The sequence below is a fragment of the Acipenser ruthenus genome, chromosome 55 (genome assembly GCF_902713425.1).
Source record: "Acipenser ruthenus chromosome 55, fAciRut3.2 maternal haplotype, whole genome shotgun sequence".
Taxonomy (NCBI): domain Eukaryota; kingdom Metazoa; phylum Chordata; class Actinopteri; order Acipenseriformes; family Acipenseridae; genus Acipenser; species Acipenser ruthenus.
The window spans coordinates 305561-328953 of NC_081243.1; the positions used below are offsets into that span (position 1 = coordinate 305561).

The 23393-nt window shown below is 42.8% G+C and overlaps 1 protein-coding gene across 1 annotated transcript in view; it reads right to left on the reverse strand.

Moving 5' to 3' along the window:
- LOC117401591 (sodium- and chloride-dependent creatine transporter 1-like) overlaps positions 1-23320 on the reverse strand; it is a 26356-nt gene extending 3036 nt beyond the window's left edge. The window contains exons 1-12 of the mRNA XM_034002330.3: positions 22458-23320; positions 15548-15679; positions 14063-14327; positions 13102-13234; positions 9206-9340; positions 8885-8988; positions 7500-7624; positions 5031-5143; positions 4106-4243; positions 3290-3392; positions 2411-2511; positions 1296-1466 (exon numbers count right to left, since the gene is read on the reverse strand). Of these exons, the coding sequence (XP_033858221.3) occupies positions 1296-1466; positions 2411-2511; positions 3290-3392; positions 4106-4243; positions 5031-5143; positions 7500-7624; positions 8885-8988; positions 9206-9340; positions 13102-13234; positions 14063-14327; positions 15548-15679; positions 22458-22755 (1818 nt within the window). The 5' untranslated portion in view covers positions 22756-23320. The remainder of the gene's footprint in view (positions 1-1295; positions 1467-2410; positions 2512-3289; positions 3393-4105; positions 4244-5030; positions 5144-7499; positions 7625-8884; positions 8989-9205; positions 9341-13101; positions 13235-14062; positions 14328-15547; positions 15680-22457) is intronic.
- Between the last annotated feature and the right edge of the window lie 73 nt (positions 23321-23393).

Consider the following 23393-nt stretch of genomic DNA (forward strand, 5'->3'; position numbering starts at 1 on the left):
TTGTCCACAGCTGTATTTATGAGAATATCTATATATTTACCATCCCTCTCTGTGCTTTACAATGCTTCCCTATGCTTTACCAGACCTCTCTGTGCTTTACAATGCTTCCCTATGCTTTACCAGACCTCTCTGTGCTTTACAATGCTTCCCTATGCTTTACCACACCTCTCTGTGCTTTACAATGCTTCCCTATGCTTTACCAGACCTCTCTGTGCTTTACAATGCTTCCCTATGACCTCTCTGTGCTTTACAATGCTTCCCTATGCTTTATCAGACCTCTCTGTGCTTTACAATGCTTCCCTATGCTTTACCAGACCTCTCTGTGCTTTACAATGCTCCCCTATGCTTTACCAGACCTCTCTGTGATTTACAATGCTTCCCTATGCTTTACCAGACCTCTCTGTGCTTTACAATGCTTCCCTATGCTTTACCAGACCTCTCTGTGCTTTACAATGCTTCCCTATGCTTTACCAGACCTCTCTGTGCTTTACAATGCTTCCCTATGCTTTACCAGACCTCTCTGTGCTTTACAATGCTTCCCTATGCTTTACCAGACCTCTCTGTGCTTTACAATGCTTCCCTATGCTTTACCAGACCTCTCTGTGCTTTACAATGCTTCCCTATGCTTTACCAGACCTCTCTGTGCTTTACAATGCTTCCCTATGCTTTACCAGACCTCTCTGTGCTTTACAATGCTTCCCTATGCTTTACCAGACCTCTCTGTGCTTTACAATGCTTCCCTATGCTTTACCAGACCTCTCTGTGCTTTACAATGCTTCCCTATGCTTTACCAGACCTCTCTGTGCTTTACAATGCTTCCCTATGCTTTACCAGACCTCTCTGTGCTTTACAATGCTTCCCTATGCTTTACCAGACCTCTCTGTGCGTTACAATGCTTCCCTATGCTTTACCACACCTATCTGTGCTTTACAATGCTTCCCTATGCTTTACCAGACCTCTCTGTGCTTTACAATGCTTCCCTATGCTTTATCAGTCCTCTCTGTGCTTTACAATGCTTCCCTATGCTTTACCAGACCTCTCTGTGCTTTACAATGCTTCCCTATGCTTTACCAGACCTCTCTGTGCTTTACAAAGCTTCCCTATGCTTTACCAGACCTCTCTATGCTTTACAATGCTTCCCTATGCTTTACCAGACCTCTCTGTGCTTTACAATGCTTACCAATGCTTGAACATGCTTCATTACAATTTGCTACGCATTTACTATGGTATGGGATAGGATCGCACTGTATAGTGTGGTACAGGGTGGCATGGCAGTGCCAGGTGTCTACACTGACCTCTCTGAAGGTGCCCTTGGCGCGGAACAGCTTGTAGACCACGGTGGTCGGGATACACAGCATAGAGGAGAGAGCCAGGACCCAGCCCACTGCCTCGCCCCACCAGGGGTACACATAGGTGTTGTTGTAAGTCAACGGTTTGTAATTGACAAGATGAAAGAAGAAAATACCCTTTAGGAGAGAAAGACCAACAATTTATTTTACAACAGCAGAACGGGCTGCCCCACTTCTAGGGGGATTCACCATACGATATTCCCAACTCAGTACAGAATGGGTGTATATATCGTGTGATAAACTCAACGTCAGAAACGTCACTGAAGGGATACAGACCTCCTAGTTTTTTTTAGTTTTTTTTTTGTTAAATAAATGTAGTTGGTCGCCAATGAAAAACGCGCTTCTGCCAATCTGTCATTTTCCGCACTGTGGATCCACAGCGAGGCCATTAGACCTATAGTGCCTGGAGGACAACACAGCTCTGAATGGCTCCACTGCAGAACCGCAGGCACCCTATCGCCCACAGGGGTCGCGGTTGCGCCGTGATCCGTGGATTCCCCTGCCGACCTAAACCCTCCCCACCCGGGCGGCGCTCGGCCAGTTGGGCCCCCCCCCCCTTAGGAACCCCCGTCCATGGCCGGCAGTGACATAGCCCGGATTCGAACCCGCGATCTCCAGGCTACAGGGCGCATCCTGCGCTCCACGCGGAGCGACTTTACCGGATGCACCACTCGGGGAGCCCCCTGACCTATAGTTTTTAAAAACAGCTGTTTATATAGTTACAGCGCTGGCCAACAGCTTTGCAATCACCCTATAAAATGAACTAAAGTCGAATGAGTCCTGCTGAATAATGTTACATTAACATATTGAATCACACACCGCTTTGGGAGTTTTTTCCACCCCCATATACTTAAATTGAAAAATATGAAATCTAACACGAAAGACTGTACTGCCATTATGGCTTCCGGTAGACTTTGGCAATATCATTTTTTGTAGTTTCTTGGATTAAATAATTTTTTTGTATTTGTTCTCTCAATCCTGCAATTCGATGTGATGCGACCACAGCTGTATAATACAGACACAGCCGCAGTCTGTAAGTGAGCCTTGAGCAAATCCCTTACCATGCACACCAGTGGAGTGATCACTGACCAACACCACTTGATCCAGGGAAACGGCTGGTAACCAATCATACGAGCGATATCGTCCATGAACCTGTCAGCTCCTGCCGAGAGAGAGAGACAGACCTGTCAATGACTAAAGACTGCAGATCATTTTAGCACAGTGGTGGGGTCCTAAGTCAGCATTTTTAGCTTCTTAAAGAAGCAGTTTGTAACAGAGGTTCCTAATGCTGTTTTCGCTGCATCAAGGCGACTCACAGAGACTAGGGTGTGTGAACTATGCATCAGCTGCAGAGTCACTTACAACTACGTCTCACCCGAAAGACGGAGCACAAGGAGGTGAAGTGACTTGCTCAGGGTCACACAGTGAGTCAGTGGCTGAGGTGGGATTTGAACCGGGGACCTCCTGGTTACAAGCCCTTTTCTTTAACCACTGGATGTGTTGCTACAACTGAGGTGTGTGTATTTTAATTTTTTTTTTTTTTAAAACATTTTGACCACTTTTAAAAAAAAAAAACTTTTAAATTGCATTCCACTGCCTCCAAGATGGCTTCACATGGACCTCTCAGAGAACTACATTTCCCATCATCCTCCTGCTCACATATGTAACGGAGATGGATTTCCCAGGGAGCAGGAGGATGATGGGACATGTAGTTCTGAGAGGTCCAATGCGGGTACATGTGAAGCCATCTTTGAGGCAGTGGAATGCAATTTTAAAAAGTTAAAAAAAGTGATCAAAATTTAAAAAATAAAATAATACACACACCTTACGTAAACAGTAGCAACACATGGGAACATGTAACACAATCAAATAAAAAGGTCCTTTAAGATCCAGGGATTTTTATTAAACTGGTAAGACAAAGCGCTGTATAGATGCCTTACCATAAACCCAAGCGACAACCACACACTCCCAGAATGCCTGCCACAGGAGGGTCATCCCACTGGCAGAGTAGTAATCAAATAGCTGGAAGACATACATTCCACCCTGCAGACAGACAGACAGACAGTCAGACGGGCGTCAGTATCACATTGCAAACCAGCAACTCCTAAATTAACTCATTCACTGATGAAGGATTACAACTGCTCTGATCTACACAACACTGATGGTTAGGGCTGTGTTTTTTCCCCACTATAAAAAAAGGAGGCTTATATTTCACGGTCTAAAATTATTTTACGATTAAACAGCATGTATTAAGTCAATCAATCAATCTTTATTTTATATAGCGCCTTTCATAGTGGACCACCGTCACAAAGCGCTTTATAAGAGAGTGAGGAACAATGCATGATACATTGAATACAAAACAGTAAAAAAAATGCTAAATTGTAGAATATTTCAGGTTTTTCCACTTTCACCATCACACCATAAAAACATAAATAAAACAGAGAAAATAAATAAAAAATGTAAAAATAATGTTGTTTAAATTGTTTGAGCTCATGTCATCAAGTCCAGGGATCAGCCTACCTGGTGCAATAATATATGTTTTATAATGAGGCGACCAAAAACTGCACCCAATATTCTAAGTGTATAATATTAGTGATACCGATAAAAAGACCATTCAAAAGTTTACTAAAGCATAGCGAAAGGCTGGTAAAGGAGGTGAAAGCACTGTAAAGCCCACTGACTATGGTAAACGCGCAGTATATCAATGACAAAAACTGCAAATTTACCACAGGAGGCTTGCTATGAAAAGGTCTTACCTGCGTGACCATGGACAGGTCGATAATGAAACAGAGAGTACAGCACACGGCGACCGCAATCTCTCGACGGTAGCGCTGGTAATACTTTCCAGGGTACAGATCCAAGATCCCAGTGATGAAACCTTCCACCCCCACGAACTGAGAGAGGCGAGGACAAGGAAACAGCCGTGTTAGAACCCGGGTCGTTTCAAGGTGAAGAGAATTGCTTTGCCTGTGGGTTTTTTTTTTAACTGATAAGGAAACACATGCCTTATTTGGGTTTGATATTTGGAGGTTTTAATCTCTTGTACAGCTCTGGCCAAAGGTTTTGCCTCACCCTATAGAATGAACACTTTTTGCTTCATAAAGTCGATTGAAACCTAATGAATAATGTTAACGCGTTGAATTCCAAACCGAGAAACTGACCCAAACTGAAAAATGTGACATTTCAAAATCTAACATGAAATACTACTGTACTACTATTATGGCTTCCGGTAGACTTTTGCAATATAAATTTGTAGTTTATTTGATAACAAGTTAAATAAAAAGATATATATATATATATATATATATATATATATATATATATATATATATATATATATATATATATATATATATATAAATTATGTCTCAATCTGAAAATTCTAGGTGATGCTAAAATTTTGGCCATATATAGCTGTCCTTTATTATTTATTTCTTAGCAGATGCCCTTATCCAGGGCGACTTACAATTGTTACAAGATATCACATTATTTTTACATACAATTACCCATTTATACAGTTGGGTTTTTTTACTGGAGCAATCTAGGTAAAGTACCTTGCTCAAGGGTACAGCAGCAGCGTCCCCCACTGGGGATTGAACCCACAACCCTCCGGTCAAGAGTGCAGAGCCCTGACCACTACACTCCACACTGCTGGCCAGTACAAAGCTATGCGGGTATTACCTGGCTGTCCAGTCCCAAGAGTAAAAGCATAAAGAAGAATAGAGCTGCCCAAAGAGGGGACACTGGCATCAGGGTGACTGCTTTGGGGTACGCTATGAACGCCAGTCCCGGGCCTGCCAAGAAAGAGGGAGAGAGGGGGTCAGAGAGCTATGTAAAGGGGCTCCCACTGCACGCACACACAAACACACTGAGAAAAGGCGGCACAGATGTGTCTAGCCTTTGATGAGTAGTTACTTCTGTAGATAGGCAGGAAACGGTCAATTAAAAACGGTTTTATTGTCCGAGAATTTATTTCGCTTATTAAAATCCGGTTTGCTGCATTAGTTAACTGCATTATTATCATTTCATTTTCTCTTGAAGGTATAGTCGTTCGCAGCGCTAACAGAAGCTTTGAAATCTATCTTATTTGAAATCTTATTAGGACTAGAAACGTTATCACTGGGCGTGAAGGAGTTCCATCACGGACAATTTTTTTTCAAGATTTTCAGTTCTAGTGGTTTGATTTGATCTGTGCAACAAATAAACTACAGAAGCAACAGGGCGTTCGGATGCATTTGCAGTTATATTTTTGACTTGACGATGTTATCCCTATTAGAATTTGATTCATTTTGCGAGCCTCAATTAAATCATATAAAATCAGACAGTTGCCCTGGTATTTAGTCCTTGCTTTGCTAGATTAATGATTTTCCGTTTGTCGTTTTCTCACTGTAAATATTATATTACAAACCAGGCAATCCAAACAGCTCTAGTACTGACAATCAATTCCTATCAGGCGTCATTTAAAAATGGCAATTTATCATCTTTTACTGTTTCTCAAAAATGTTTTGGTATATTATTCATTTTTAATCTCAAGTGATTTACCACGGCTACATAAGAAATAAAGATTGATTAATTGATTGATAATCTAGATGATTGAAAAACGGAACCTTTTAGTGTCCTGGGACGGCAAATTAAAATGTATTTTTTTTTTCGCTTCTTGCTTTTAAATATACAATGATGTCTCAGTTTTTGTCAGGTATTATATTGGACTGGGTCTTAGCGGTAGACAGAGTTTCGTTGGCTGGTTAGATTAGGGGGGAGAATGCTGTCATTCGAAAAACAGAAGTTTACCTGCTGCAGAGTCAGTCCCAGGACCCCTCTTGAAAACGAGATATGATCATCTCAAGAGGCATTTCCTGGTTAGATAATATTTTTTAATTAATAGAAAAAAAAAAAAAAAGTACAAAACAAAATTTCACTCCCTCCCTCCCCCCAAAAATTCAAATAAATCACTTTTTTTTTAAATATTGTATTTAGGATTGTCATTATATTGTACAAACTGTTAGTGTAATAGCTATATATTTATTTTTTGAACAACAAAATTTTGTCGGATCTTATGACTGTGTGTTATATAGTTAGGAATTGAATGAGCATAACACACACACAACTCCACATGCCTGTACAGTATCTGTGGGGAGACTGACTCATTTACCTGTCAGTAAATTTGAAATGCTGTTTCGTACATCGTTTATGTGACACTTATACATTGAAGGGTTAAGGTGAAACGAGACAGAAAATTGTTAATCAGTCTAGGACAATTTCATGACTATCAAACTGTATTTTATTCACAAAAAAAAAAAAAAAACACATATATTCTTTAATAAATTATTAATTAAAGTTTTGTAAATATAGGTGGAAAAAAATTATGATTAAGCAATTTAATTTATCAGTGCATAACATAGCTATAAAATCCATAGGAATCAATAAGCATTTTACTTTTAAATCATATTAATCTAACATTTCTACCTGTTTTATATCCTATTATGCATGTTCTACATTATTACAAAACTCTGATTAAAAAAAAAAAATTTGTGGGGAAGCATATTAGTGTTGCACTCTGCACTCAAGCCTATGGGTGAAGCACTGTGCAACACTATTTCACTTCCCCCCAATTTTTTTTTTTTTTTTTTTATGATTAACTACAGCATCCATAACTATAAAACACTGCAAAAATCCAGCGTTGGGGGGCAATTTCTTTTTAAAATCCATTCTCATTGCATTTCAATCAATTCCAACACATGACTGATTGATTAGCGGTATTTCGGTTCAAATCGAGCTTCTCGCAGTGGTTGACAAATACCTCAAATTGAAGTCGCTGTTTGTCAGTCCATTGAACTGGCTCTGAATGCAAGCAGCTGAACAATTATGATTAAGTCTCTAAAAACATCAATTCCAATTCCTTCGAAGGAACTGGAAATGGAATGGAACCATTGCCTACCACGCTTGACCCCAAAGCCTTTTAGATCATTGCTTGCCCTCAAACAAAACCTTTCTCTGAGAAAGAACTCCAGTCAAAACGTTACCGGAAAACAAAGCCAGCAAGACAAAAAATGAAGCAAAACCAGTCCTAGAAACCCATACAGATCACACATGTATGGAACCAGTAGGTAGCAGGGTCTGGGTAGGGGGCAGAGTAACGGGGACCCCTACCTGATTCGGCCACTTGTGAGATGTGCACCCCCTGTTCCGCAGCCATGAACCCCAAGATTGAGAAGACCACAAAGCCAGCGAAGAAGCTGGTGCCACTGTTAATGAGGGCTAGGAGTAAGGCGTCCCTGGGAAAGAGGAGCACAGGCACGAGAACGTGTTGAAATCCATTTGCATACACAGTCACCCATCATGCCTCGAGCCTGGGTTCCAGTTTGAAATAGCGCTGTGGAGTAACTGAATTTCAATGAAAGCAATTTCAGTTTCAATTGTATTGCATTTATATAGCGCCTTTCGTATGACATGTCAATTAAAACAGAATAATGCAATATCAAGAAATTGTAAAAATGACTAATATTATTATTATCATCATCATCATCAAATAACAACAATTACACGCTGCATTTACCAATATGCTTATTAATATGCTTTCCCATACCTCTCTGTGCTTTACAATGCTTCCCTATGCTTTACCACACCTCTCTGTGCTTTACAATGCTTCCCTATGCTTTACCAGACCTCTCTGTGCTTTACAATGCTTCCCTATGCTTTACCAGACCTCTCTGTGCTTTACAATGCTTCCCTATGCTTTACCAGACCTCTCTGTGCTTTACAATGCTTCCCTATGCTTTACCAGACCTCTCTGTGCTTTACAGTGCTTCCCTATGCTTTACCAGACCTCTCTGTGCTTTACAATGCTTCCCTATGCTTTACCAGACCTCTCTGTGCTTTACAATGCTTCCCTATGCTTTACCAGACCTCTCTGTGCTTTACAATGCTTCCCTATGCTTTACCAGACCTCTGTGCTTTACAATGCTTCCCTATGCTTTACCAGACCTCTCTGTGCTTTACAATGCTTCCCTATGCTTTACCAGACCTCTCTGTGCTTTACAATGCTTCCCTATGCTTTACCAGACCTCTCTGTGCTTTACAATGCTTCCCTATGCTTTACCAGACCTCTCTGTGCTTTACAATGCTTCCCTATGCTTTACCAGACCTCTCTGTGCTTTACAATGCTTCCCTATGCTTTACCAGACCTCTCTGTGCTTTACAATGCTTCCCTATGCTTTACCAGACCTCTCTGTGCTTTACAATGCTTCCCTATGCTTTACCAGACCTCTCTGTGCTTTACAATGCTTCCCTATGCTTTACCAGACCTCTCTGTGCTTTACAATGCTTCGCTATTCTATTAATATGGGAGAACTATAAATCACATTCATTCATCACTCAAGAACCATTCGGTCGACTATAACCTGTTGCGTCTGGTCAGGTATTAAGATGCAAATCTTTGTTGATTCATCGATACACAATGAATCATTAAAGCCCAGGTACTGGCACTGTATTTTTCTGATTCAACCAGTCCCCGAGCGTACAGAAAGGGCACCTACTTATAGCAGTCATTGTTGAATCTGTTATAGCTGCCGAGTGCAGTGAGAGCGCCAAGTCCGATTGCGTACGAGAAGAAGATCTGTGTCCCAGCATCGATCCACACCTACAAAACACAGAAAACATCACAAGCCAATCGAACCCCCAACCCCTACCCAGAACCGTTTTCTGACACAAGGACGTGCTTGGAAAAGATCGTGCAAAAAGATGGACAAATTAAGCACGTTGAAACTATGCACAATATTGTAATGCATTAACACAGTAAATTAAAGATGCAATGTAAAGCGAGAGGAGAGTGGAGGGTTTGGTTTGGAGAAGCTTGCCTGTGCTGATGTTAGCTTGGACCAGTCTGGTCTGAGATAGTAGAGAATGCCTTCGTAGGCTCCGGGCAAGGTGACCCCTCGGATGAGCAGAATGATCAGGACAACGTAGGGGAACGTGGCTGTGAAATACACGATCTGAAAGAAAACCAGGAGAGCACCAGATCAGATCAACCTCACAAAGACAGCGGGCTGGCCTACAGGTACTGTGTGGTGGCCATTGGCCACCTCATCCCATTGCATCTGCCCCACGTTTGTCATTGAAGACCCTTTAGAAAGGGTATAGTTAGCGCACTATGGTCCCATTCGACCAATTGGCAGCCTCATAGGGCAGCAGTGTGGAGTAGTGGTTAGGGCTCTGGACTCTTGACCGGAGGGTCGTGGGTTCAATCCCAGGTGGGGGGACACTGCTGCGGTACCCTTGAGCAAGGTACTTTACCTAGATTGCTCCAGTAAAAAACCCAACTGTATAAATGGGTAATTGTATGTAAAAAATAATGTGATATCTTGTAACAATTGTAAGTCGCCCTGGATAAGGGCATCTGCTAAGAAATTATCAATAATAATTGCATTGTTGCTGCCCTATACTTGTGCTACCATTGCCTCTTTGTATAACCATTATTGCACTGTCATTGAAGACCATTCGGGAAGGGTATAGTTAGCATACTGTGGTCGCAGAACAAGCTGGTTCTCAGTGTCATTGACTGAGGGGGAGGAATGGCCTTTTTTCTAGGTGTTTTACATACAATACTGCATCACTGTCTGAAAAAGCTGGCAATCTGCATCTGCAGAGGGGTGGAGCTAAAACTAGAAGGGGGGGGGGGGGCGGGCTAGCCCACTGCCTGCGTAGGAAGGGGGGGGGAAGCAGCTACTGCAGTGTCCCATCACCCAGTTCAATGCTAGTCTAAACCCTTCACGTCTGATTGGTTGCTATGCTGTCAGCTATTTTGGATTGCATGCATTCCCCCCCCCCTCCCCCTCCCCCCTCCAGCTGTTGCTGTAAAATGATTTATAATCTTTGCATATCCAGCACTGTAGTTTCTTAATTTAACTGCATTAGGATAATCCAGTGTTTGAATTCAGTCTACCCTAAATGAATTCCTAAAGTGGCACACACAGTCCTACAGCCATTGTACGTCATCAATACTGCAGTCAGCTACTGTTAATTAATTGTTTCATGATTATATGGAAAATAATGTGACTAATGCTGCAACGGTCGCCACCAGGAAGTGACTTTTCACTACGGAAAATTCCAATACATTTTTCATTTATTTATTTATTTTGGTCCGTCGGTTTATGAAAAGCTGTTCACTCAAGTGTGCGACAGAGAATTTCATTGTTGCCATTTGTCTGGCTTTTCTCTCTCAGCTGCAGTGAGAACTCAGAATTAATGCTCTGCCTCTGCTAATGTGAGATCAGGCATGTCGGTTGCCATGGAGATATTATCATTATTGCAGTATTATCGCTGGGATAAGAACATAAGAAAGTTTACAAACGAGAGGCCATTCGGCCCATCTTGCTCGTTTGGTTGTTAGTAGCTGATTGATCCCAGAATCTCATCAAGCAGCTTCTTGAAGGATCCCAGGGTGTCAGCTTCAACAACATTACTGGGGATCCAGACCCTCACAATTCTCTGTGTAAAAAAAGTGCCTCCTATTTTCTGTTCTGAATGCCCCTTTATCTAATCTCCATTTGTGACCCCTGGTCCTTGTTTCTTTTTTCAGGTCAAAAAAAGTCCCCTGGGTCGACATTGTCTATACCTTTTAGGATTTCGAATGCTTGAATCAGATCACCGCGGACGGGAATAAGACTCCTATTGCACAGCAGTTTCACCCGTTCCAGGTTTTATAACAAGCTTGATTAACCACAGTGTGTCTAGGCAACAAGCTCAGGTGCGTCTTACTAAACTACTAATAAAATCGCGAATGGATCAAACTGCTATTCAATGGGAGTCTGCTTTCAATCCCTGCAATGTGAATGCTAATAGGTGTTAAGGAAACAGATTTGAAAGCCCTGGTTCAAATAATCATTTTATTTTCGAAGCTTCGGTTTTCAGTCCTAAAGCAGGTGGCTTATCTTCTATTATAGACTGGAAACAGAAAAGAGACTCTAGCCCTTTATTTCGGGCCTCTACCAGAACGAGAGCCTAGTCACGTCTCACTGCAGTCCCGCCTTCTCAAAAAGCGACCAATAAGAGACGAGCAGAAGCCAAGGAGTGAATGACCTCCAGTTTTTTTTTTTTTTTTTTTTTACAGCCTCCCTCCTTCTATCGACGTTGCCATGGTAACTCAGTTTGTGCTCATTGTTTGTCTGTGTGTGTGTAGGGGGGGGGGGGGGGGGAGCATAGCACAACGGATGGGGCTGTTTGATTAACACAAAGTTAAATACTTTTCATGCAACTCTGGGGAGGAAAGCAGATTCCCCCCCCCCCCCCCCACAGGCAATGGAATTTGACTCCTTTCTGCACACCCCACCTCATCTCTTTCTTATCACACGAGGCGTGTGGAGAAATACAATGTGCAAGCCTTGTTTATAATGTTCAGAGAGCAGAGGGGTGCAGGGCAGCTTCTTATCCAGATGCAATCAAAATGTTTCCAGCCCTGTTAATATCAGCCTTTAGCTCATTAGCGCTAAAATCGAACGCCAGAATGCAAAGTCCACTGGTGATATATTTGTGTTAAGTGCCATAAAGAAATTTGAGTTCCCCAGACAGTGGCACTACAGTTACGTTGCTTCTGTACTGTCTGTTGCACCCTGAGCTTGTTATCGCTAAACTGAAATGTCCCGAAAGCAATGGAAGTCAGTGGGAACTATCCCGAATAAGCTGCTGTCCCAATTCAAAACGAGAGGCGTTTGAGACCTTAGTCACACTTTGTTTCAAACCAACTTTCTGTGCAACAGCAGCCCGAGAATCCACAGGAGACTCCAGCAGCCCCGAGAATCCACAGGAGACTCCAGCAGCCCTGAGAATCCACAGGAGACTCCAGCAGCCCTGAGAATCCACAGGAGACTCCAGCAGCCCTGAGAATCCACAGGAGACTCCAGCAGCCCTGAGAATCCACAGGAGACTCCAGCAGCCCTGAGAATCCACAGGAGACTCCAGCAGCCCTGAGAATCCACAGGAGACTCCAGCAGGCCCTTCAAGAGCTCAGCGTGATCGCAAACCGGTCTTGCTCTGAAAAGCACTGGGAAAAACCGTCTTCCAGAGCTGTATCCCATCTAAGCAGAAATCCCGATTATCAGGATCCCGATTAGGCACAGTACTGTACAGGGTCATTTTATGAATGAATCCTATTGAAATCAACGCACTTGGCTACTATATTTAAAGTGGCAGAATAAAGTCAACTTTATCAAAAGGATTTGACTGTGTATTATATTATATTATATAAGAGACAGTGAAAGTCTAATAAGGAACCTTCTTAAGTGTTTTCCTGTGTTCAACACTTCCCCATAGTAAAAGCATAGCAAAGTGTAATAAACCAAAGGGAAGCACTGTAAAGCACAGAGGTGTGGTAAAGCATAGGGAAGCACTGTAAAGCACAGAGAGGTGTGGTAAAGCGTAGGGAAGCATTGTAAAGCACAGAGAGGTCTGGTAAAGCATAGTGAAGCATTGTAAAGCACAGAGAGGTCTGGTAAAGCATAGGGAAGCATTGTAAAGCACAGAGAGGTGTGGTAAAGCATAGGGAAGCATTGTAAAGCACAGAGAGGTCTGGTAAAGCACAGGGAAGCATTGTAAAGCACAGAGAGGCATGGTAAAGCACAGGGAAGCATTGTAAAGCACAGAGAGGCATGGTAAAGCACAGGGAAGCATTGTAAAGCACAGAGAGGTCAAACGTGATGAATCCCTGTGTTTCAATGCTGTCACTACAGTACAGTTTAAATGCAAACAGTGATATTACCTTCCCTGTTGACTTGACTCCCTTCCACACACAGAAGTACACAATGACCCAGGTTGCTAGGAGACACAGCGTTACTTCCCAGTTCATCACTCCAGGGTGCTCTAGTCCTTCCGAGATATTCAGAACCTTGTTCCTAAAAAGCACAGGGAGGTCATTATTCTTATTCTTCCAGCTGCAACAAGTCATTTTCGCTCCCGTCCTTTTTCAACAAAATCAAAAAATCGCTCAGCAAGCCATTTGTTTGTCAGTGGCTCGTTTCAGTGGGCAACGGACACGAACAGAAACCACAGCAAGCTTGGAAAGGGATCATTTACATGCTGAATGAATTGAGAAGGGGAGCGGGGCCTGCGTTTGCTGCGATACACTGACACAAGAGAACAGATTCTTGTTTGTGTTTCACAAGACTCAAACACGCAGCGTGTGTCAGACAGTCAGGGTCCAATGCCTTTTCAAAATCAAATCCCTGATTCCAATTCCCATTCCTTCGAAGGAATTGGAATCGACGTTTTAAAGACATTAATAACTGTTGCGATAGTTCAGCTTCTTTCATTTAGAGATGATTTGATTGGTCTAAGCCACTGCGAGAAGCTCATTTTAACAGAATGCTGCCAGTTTGTGATTTATGATCAATGGAAGTGATTAAAAGGGAACTGTAATTGAAAAACAGGACTTTTATATAGCTGAACCCTATAAAGCACATTCATGTGCACACTGTATAATTGAACTCAATTGAGAGATGGAGATGAAAGCAGGAGGTGCGACGTCGGATTTGCAAACTCACACCAGCTTTAAAATTGCAGTTGTAGGAACCGTGCATTATATAATCACCTAGGGTGGCCACACCCTGGTCTGGAGAGCAGCAATCCTGCAGGTTTAAAATCAATTAAGAACTCATGTTTGAATGAAAAGCAGAAGCCCCTCTCCAGGACCAGGCTTGGCCACCTCAAGCAGCAGTACTCACTCCCAGAACTCGATGATTGGCGAGCGCCCGTTGGCCAGCTCCTCGCAGGTCATGTTGCCGAAGGTGGCGTTGCCGATGGTGCCGTTGTGGCATTCGTCATGCCGGAAGAACTCGATGCAGTCCACAGAGTTCCACGGGTTTTTGCAGGTTGCCCAAGGCAGGGTAGCACTGAAGGACTTGATGAAGTAATAGAAGCCCCAAGCCAGGACCATGATGTAGTAAGTGTTGCAGAAGAACACAATGACCATTGAGGAGTAGCCCAGACCTGAGGAGAGAAGAGGCAGTCGATTTTCAACCAGCTTTTGGTAAATCGGTCAAGACTAGGTTGCTTATTATTATTATTATTATTATTATTATTATTATTATTATTATTATTATTATTTATTTCTTAGCAGGCGCCCTTATCCAGGGCGACTTACAATTGTTACAAGATATCACATTATTTTGACATACAATTACCCATTTACCCACACTGCTCCCCTCCCTCCCAGTCCCTCAGCTCTAACCACTAGACCAGTCCACACTGCTTCCCTCCCTCCCAGTTACTCAGCTCTAACCACTAGACCAGTCCACACTGCTTCCCTCCCTCCCAGTCCCTCAGCTCTAACCACTAGACCAGTCCACACTGCTTCCCAACCTCCCAGTCCCTCAACTCTAACCACTAGACCAGTCCACACTGCTCCCCTCCCTCCCAGTCCCTCAGCTCTAACCACTAGACCAGTCCACACTGCTCCCCTCCCTCCCAGTCCCTCAACTCTAACCACTAGACCAGTCCACACTGCTCCCCTCCCTCCCAGTCCCTCAACTCTAACCACTAGACCAGTCCACACTGCTCCCCTCCCTCCCAGTCCCTCAACTCTAACCACTAGACTAGACCACACTGCTCCCCTCCCAGCCCAGTGGCTGTTTTCTCATTGTGCTACACAAGTATTTAACCTGCGTGTTACCAGCACAGCGTAAATCAATAGTGAGAACGCTCTTTGAGGGAAGCGTCTAGCCAGAGAGTTTAGACAATGGTTTCTATTGAGCGAGCCCCTGGGATGCCCCACACAGCTGCTGTAATTCAATTCCGTTCAGATCCTTCTTTTAAGAGCTTGCTCTTAAACTGAATGTGCTTTTCCAGACTCCATAACCTGGTTCATTGTGGTGAACACCTTTTTAGTTCTTGTAAAGTCAGCCTTAAAAATTGTTCCCTAGGTCATGACTTCTCTGATGCTGAAGCCAGACAGCTCCAGAGAAATATGCAAATGAGTCGATATCATTGCACTAATTAAATGTTACAGTTTAGGTCACATTGTCACATGACTCATTATAACGCAAATTAAAAATGAATTTGTTTTTATTGGAAGAATATACAAACATGCTTGAAACAAGAGAATCATAGAATACAGGGCTCAAAATAACTCCAGTTGCACAGCAGTTTGATTCCATTCCTGGTTTTAGCTTATCAAGCAGGTAGTTAAACCTGGAAGATTTGTGACTGACCTTTAAAAAGTGGGGCAATGTTCCATACATTGATGCCACCAGCCTTCATGAACTGTCCCAAAGCGATCTCCAGAAAAAAGATAGGAATGCCTCCCAGCAGTCCGATAATAATATAGGGGATGAGGAAGACTCCTGAAGGACAGAGAAAGAGAGCAGTGAGACACAGGCTGACACTCCTGTCTATGTTCCATTATGGATACTGATCCATTTCATGGTACATGGACAGCAGTGTGCAAATGGATTTAGCAGACGCCCTTATCCAGGGTGACTTACAATTGTTACAAAATATCATATTATTTTTACTTACAATTACCCATTTATACAGTTGGGTTTTTTACTGGAGCAATCTAGGTAAAGTACCTTGCTCAAGGGTACAGCAGCAGTGTCCCCCCCACCTGGGATTGAACCCACGACCCTCCGGTCAAGAGTCCAGAGCCCTAACCACTATTCCACCCCTCTGTGTGTGTGTGTGTGTGTGTGTGTGTGTGTGTGTGTGTGTGTGTGTGTGTGTCAAGAGTCCAGAGCCCTAACCACTACAGAGAAAAGGAACACGCAGTTGTTTAAGATGCCTAATTAAAAAGCACGGACGTTTGTATTTATTTTTCGAGGCTGAAGCGTCTTGACAGCTATAAGAAATTTCTTGTCCCCGTTATATACCGGTCACTCGGCTGCCGATCTTCCTCTCTGGCTTTTAAACAGGGCTAATTTTGTGAACCTTGAAATAGGAGCCTGACTCATCACGGCTGACGAATCTGACCTGGCTTCGATTAGTCTGCCGATAAGAAGTTGCTATAAATACCTCTCCTATGCAGAAATGACATTCATATATCACACACCACCTCTCTTAAAAGGGGTAGGGTCCTGTATCCTTATTCTACGGACATACACAAGTGTCTGTGCAGCCTGTATGTGTATCTGCATTGCTTTCTCTATCATGACAGAGGTATTCCATGGTGTAAATTAGTCATTTTATCACTGTTGGTATGCAGGTCAGGTTTCTCTTTCTACTGATTCACAGCAGTGTGCAAATGCATTCAAACACCCCATTGCTTCTGTAGTTTTGAGCGATAGAACTACGGCTATTAATATGTCTGAATGATGACTGGTGCCAAAGCAGACTGGGTGCTAGCCAGCGAATCAGGATTAAGAGACTAGCGGACGCTTCTCTTAGTCCCTCTGCCATGTGCGGTCAAGCGCTGACATCACCCAGCAGATGGCTGAAGGCCCGTGGTATCTCTGTGACACGATGCTCTGGTCATACACGGTACTATGAAGGGGGCGATTTCCTTGTGATTTACCCATAGGGGGGAATGGAGGCTGCGGTGCTTTGATGTTTATAATTGGGCTTGAATTGCTCAGTGGTTAGAGAAAGAAAGAAAGAAAGAAAGAAAGAAAGAAAGAAAGAAAGAAAGAAAGAAAGAAAGAAAGCACTGGGCTGCTGTGTTGAAGGCAGCAACTTTGGCATTGATTTTTTTGCAAACAGATGACTGGGCACCAGGAATAGCAAAGAACAGCGAGCCAGGAACCAAAATATCTTCCACGCTACAGAAAAAGGGGGGCAGAGATAAGATGCCAAATAGAAATGGGATTGTAAATAAATAAAAAAAAAATTAAAAAAAACACAACAGCACTGTCACCATGTAGTCAAGGCTTCAAGTCATAACAACAGCCGTCAGTGCCAAGGATACCAGTGAACTCACTGCAGTCCCTCTGCACTCAGGAAAGGGGGAAGCTGTTATGACTTACTGCTTGTGATAAATGATCACAACCCCAAAGTACGTGCTTTGCTGTGGGTGCACCAGGCTCTAGGCTGTGCCTCATGGGCACTGCAGTATGAGACCCTACCCTGCCTTCTAGCTAGAATGCTGAGCTGCAGTGTGGAAGGCAGCGGGTTTGAGCAGCTCAGTGGTTAAAGAAACAAAGAAAGAATTAAAAGAAAGTGCATGGCATAGCTAGTGTTTGCCTCCCAGACAGACAGACAGACTCATTGAAGCCACTGTGTGTTACATACTTTGGTACGTGACTCCGATCATGTTGCAGTCAAAGTATAGTGGCGGATTCACGTGACCGAGCAGTTAAACAAAACACCAGGAAGCAGAAGGCTGAGGGTTATCTGTACCAGGGAACTCATGATTAGCAGAAGGCGAAGCACAATGACTTTGTTAGCTAAAGGACTGACAGCCCAGGCTACAATGGCGTCCTTGCTATAACCCGCCCTCGCAGAATGCTGAGATGTCAAGTCTGTTTAGTATCACAACCTCTAATATCACCCGTTTCCACTAGAAGTCTTTCTCAGTGTCTTCAATAGACACCCTAAAAGAAACTTCATAAATTCAACGACAAACGTTTCCACTAGAAGTCTTTCTCAGCGTCTTCAATAGAAACACTAAAAGAAACTTCATAAATTCAATGGCAAACGTTTCCACTAGAAGTCTCTCTCAGTGTCTTCAATAGAAACACTAAAAGAAACTTCATAAATTCAATGGCAAACGTTTCCACTAGAAGTCTTTCTCAGTGTCTTCAATAGAAACACTACAAGAAACTTCATAAATTCAATGGAACAGCCTCCCTCTGCTCTGTTCTGGTGGAGCAGAGAAAGAGAAAAGGAGGCTCTTATACTCTCTGAACAGCCTCCCTCTGCTCCGTGCTGGTGGAGCAGAGAAAGAGAAAAGGAGGCTCTTATACTCTCTGAACAGCCTCCCTCTGCTCTGTGCTGGTGGAGCAGAGAAAGAGAAAGAGAAAGGGAGGCTCTTCTACTCTCTGAACAGCCTCCCTCTGCTCTGTGCTGGTGGAGCAGAGAAAGAGAAAGAGAAAGGGAGGCTCTTATACGCTCTGAACAGCCTCCCTCTGCTCTGTGCTGGTGGAGCAGAGAAAGAGAAAGAGAAAGGGAGGCTCTTATACGCTCTGAACAGCCTCCCTCTGCTCTGTGCTGATGGACAGACAAATTTCTCGATATCATTTTGTAGTTTCTTTGATTACATGATGTTAAATAAAAGATCTAAATTATGGTTTTATCATTTTTTTTTTTAATGTCTCAATCCTAAAATTCTAAGCGATAGTGCTTTTAAAAATAACACTGTACAAGTAAAAAACCACGGTAAGCAAGTCTGCGATCTGCAAACTAAAATTGAACAGAGAGGTTAAATGAATAATTGTATTTTAAAATCAGGCAAAGCTGGCACAGATAGAAGGAGGCCACATTCACAGACGGGCGCAATGGGCGACTGTTTTGTGTGTAAATTGACCTTGCAGGGTGGCAGAGACTGGTTTATTCTGGCAGTAACAGGTACACACAGCCCCAAGCTGGCATCTATAAATCAGACGAACTGAACAAGGCATGCCTTCATTTTAGCTGGAGCCTGGTTGTTCAAAAGCTTGGGGAACTGGCCAGTTTTAAGGGGCTAAAAAAAAAAAAAAAAAAAAACGCTTCCAGTTTTTCTTTTAGGTTTGTGATTTGTTTGTTTCTCCTCTCCTGAATGGTGTCGTTGTAGGAATGATTTCGCCTTTCTTTCTAAACTGGTAAGGGTATCTCAGCCCCCTGTGTCAACTGTCAGGTTAGTTAAACAGCATATGATTTACAAAAAAATGAACTCAGACAACAAAAGCCTGCTTTCCGATTCCATGACTTGAATGACGAAAGTGTTCTGTATTGATTATATATATTTTCGGATGCTGTAAGAAAATGACTAGTTTATTTACACACTCCTGTTTGTCAGATTAGTCCATTCTTTCTTTCTTTCTCTAACCACTGAGCTCTTCAAACCCGCTGCCTTCCACACTGCAGCCCAGCGCTTTCTTTATCTAACCACTGAGCTCCTCAAACCCGCTGCCTTCCACACTGCAGCCCAGCGCTTTCTTTATCTAACCATTGAGCTCCTCAAACCCGCTGCCTTCCACACTGCAGCCCAGCGCTTTCTTTATCTAACCACTGAGCTCCTCGAACCCGCTGCCTTCCACACTGCAGCCCAGCGCTTTCTTTATCTAACCACTGAGCTCCTCAAACCCGCTGCCTTCCACACTGCAGCCCAGCGCTTTCTTTATCTAACCACTGAGCTCCTCGAACCCGCTGCCTTCCACACTGCAGCCCAGCGCTTTCTTTCTCTAACCACTGAGCTCCTCAAACCCGCTGCCTTCCACACTGCAGCCCAGCGCTTTCTTTATCTAACCACTGAGCTCCTCAAACCCGCTGCCTTCCACACTGCAGCTTAGCGCTTTCTTTATCTAACCACTGAGCTCCTCAAACCCGCTGCCTTCCACACTGCAGCCCAGCGCTTTCTTTATCTATCCACTGAGCTCCTCAAACCCACTGCCTTCCACACTGCAGCCCAGCGCTTTCTTTATCTAACCACTGAGCTCCTCAAACCCGCTGCCTTCCACACTGCAGCCCAGCGCTTTCTTTATCTATCCACTGAGCTCCTCAAACCCGCTGCCTTCCACACTGCAGCCCAGCGCTTTCTTTATTCCAGTACTCAAATTCAAACACAGGCAGTAGCACATCTTTTAAATGACTGTAGCTACACAATCCAATGCTCTTGCGTTTACCAGACCAGCCAGAACTGGCTGTGTCTGGCTCACACCTGTTTCTTTAGAGGCATCTCAATTATAAGCACTAGGTGAAGCAAACTCAAATACAAGACAGCCTGCTGGCAGACTAAGCAGAAATTCATATACAGCGATACAGAATTTTAGGATTGAGACAAAATTAAAAAAGAACATTTAGATATTTTATTTGACATCATGCAATCAAACGAAACTAAAAAATGATCTACCGGAAGCCATAATAGTAGCAGCGTGGTATTTCATGTTAGATTTCAAAATGTCACGTGTCACATGTTTGTCAGTTTAACGGTATGTGGAAAACTACAAAGCAGTAATTCATTAACAGCAATGCAATATTATTCAGCAGGTATCCTTGCTCTTTAAGAAGCTGTACGTTAGCCTCGTCCATAACTTTGCAATGCAGTAATTTGAAGACCTTAAGACACACACTTCTGAAAATCCAATCGCATAGTTTTGCTACCACACACCACAACACTGTTTTAAATTATTATTATTATTTGTTTATTTAGCAGACGCATTTATCCAAGGCGACTTACAGAGACTAGGGGGTGTGAACTATGCATCAGCTGCAAAGTCTCTTACAACTACGCCTCACCCGAAAGACGGAGCACAAGGAGGTGAAGTGACTTGCTCAGGGTCACACAGTGAGTCAGTGGCTGAGGTGGGATTTGAACCGGGGACCTCCTGGTTACAAGCCCTTTTCTTTAACCACTGGACCACCTAGAATTGTATTGCTGTTTTCATGGACTATTTAGGTGGTTTAACAGAGTACTAGGCAGTAATGGAATAGTGAATCATACATGATCCCTCAACAGACAAGACACTAAAATTGTTTAATGGTCTAATTTAAGTAATCACTTTAATAGACCACACATGCAATTCATTTTTAAATAGCGGCTTTCGTAGTGGACCAAGCGCTTTACAGAGGCAGGCTGTGAACTGTGCATTATATGCAGTCACTTCCAATAGGACGTTGATTTAACATCCACAGGACGGAGCACAAGGAGGTTAAGTGACTCGCTCAGGGTCACGCACAGTGAGTCAGTCAGTGGCAGAGGTAGGATTTGAACCCGTGACCTTCTGGTCACAAGCCCTGGACTTTAACCACTGCCTCCTAAAACTGGTTTAAAAACAGGGACTGGGAAATAAGACTCCTATCGCACAGCAGTTTCACCCGTTCCAGGTTTTACTGCAACCAGCTTGATCTGCCACAGTGTGTCTAGCCCTGGACTTTAACCACTGGACCACACAGCCTCCCTGATTTACTACTGAGGTGAAACAAAAGTTCACTTCATCCATTAAGTGATAATTTCTTTAGTTTGAGGCCAGGATACTCTGCAGTGTATTAAAAGCTCTGTAACTATATTATGACTCTAATTTGACTTCAGTTAAATAGTGTGGATTCTGGAATTCTCATCAGAACCATATATGACTCCTGTGCTGGCTTCACAACACTGGCTCCCAGTGAAGTTTAGAGTGGATTTTAAAATGTTACTTCTGACTCTCAAAGCTCTTCAAGGTCTGATCCCAGATTATATCAAGGAGCTTCTAGTCACACCTTCTCCTGATTTAAGATCAGGCCTGCTGTGCTTCTAGTATAGACAGAAACGAAGGGAGAGAGAGAGTCACTGTCGCCTCATATCCCAAAAAAGTCAAAATTGAAAACGTATTTTTTAAAAGCAAAATTCTAAACTGTGTTTTTTCTTTAATTTTCTATAACCCATGAATTGTATTTTGATTTCTCCTGGGCAGCGTTTCGATCTACTTTTTGTACGAAAGGGGTTTTATAAATAAAGTATTGATTGATTGATTGATCATTTAAAATAGCGTTTGTCTACAAAGTCTACACGTGACTTTAGATTCTGTTAAATTAAATGTTTATCTTTAGGATTCACGTTTAAACGCTGAACCTCTTAGGGGTTTTAATAAACCAAATTCATTATGAAAAGCACAACATTTAAATGCTTCTATAGTTGTATAATACAGAATTTATGTGCATGCGACTTCACAACACTGAAATACGAAAAAAAAGTCTAAGTACCCAATACACAGAAACGCACTGCACACATTATACCGCATTAACAGCTGACCCATGTATTTGACAACATATATATATATATATATATATATATATATATATATATAAACAAACCTCTTAGTTCTTTATAAGAGGGGCCATATAAAGAAAGGGGGGGGGGGTCAATAAATATATGTATTATGTGTCAAAAACCATTTTCAATATCCCGTGCATTAAAAAAAACTATGATATGGTCAGTTATGCAGTCAGACCTCCCACCCACCCACCCACCCCCATTAATGCGACATAATAACATTGATAAAGGTATCCTACCTCCTCCGTTTTTGTAGCAAAGGTAAGGAAACCGCCACACGTTGCCCAAGCCGACCGCGAATCCCACGCAGGACATTATAAAATCCATCTGCCGGGTCCACGTCTCTCTTTCTGGATAGCTTGCCCTGACCGGCGGCGGTGCTGCGGGTGCGCACCCCCCTCCGGTCGCACCTCCGCCGACCACCGCTCCGTTACCGTTAGCGTGACCATTCCCGTTTGAAACGAGGAGTCCTTTTTTCTCTTCGCTGTGGATCACGTTCACTGAGCAATCTCCACTATTGAGCGCTATTTTCTCCATGCCCAGATCTCTTATGATTATCTGGTTAAACCCAGAACGAAATCAAGATCTCAGATTGATAGTCACTTTATAATATAATATAATTATTATTTTTTTTTGTGTTATTTGTAAGCCTTTTTTTGGATCGTCAATAGGACCAGGTGGAATTAAATCAGTCTTTAAACATTAATTAAAATGATAAAGGTTTTTTTTTTTTTTTGAATATATATATATATATATATATATTTAAAAAATATATATGTATTTAAAAAAAAGAAAAATAATACGATCTCGGGTTTAAAAGCACCTTCAAAAACAGTCCACAAAACACTTGAATGTGAGTCTGAAAAATCTCATGGAGAACTTGTATCTCACAGAGGAGACTTGAGAGTTAAAACTAATGAATAAAAGACCGCACACGCTATTTTATCTGCCGTCTATTTTAAAAATGAATCTTCTGCGCTGTTTTGTTCTCTCCTCTTCTCCTAGGCGCTCCTGTTCATCGTTTCATCATGTCTTGCAGAAATAACGCTGTCTGGGGGTCCTAATAAGAGAATGCGTCTGACTGAAGACTGACCCAATTGCTACGCGTCTTAAAACGAAGAGGCAGCTGCTACAAAGACGTCACTGGGCTACAATGACGTCACCGCCCCCCCTAA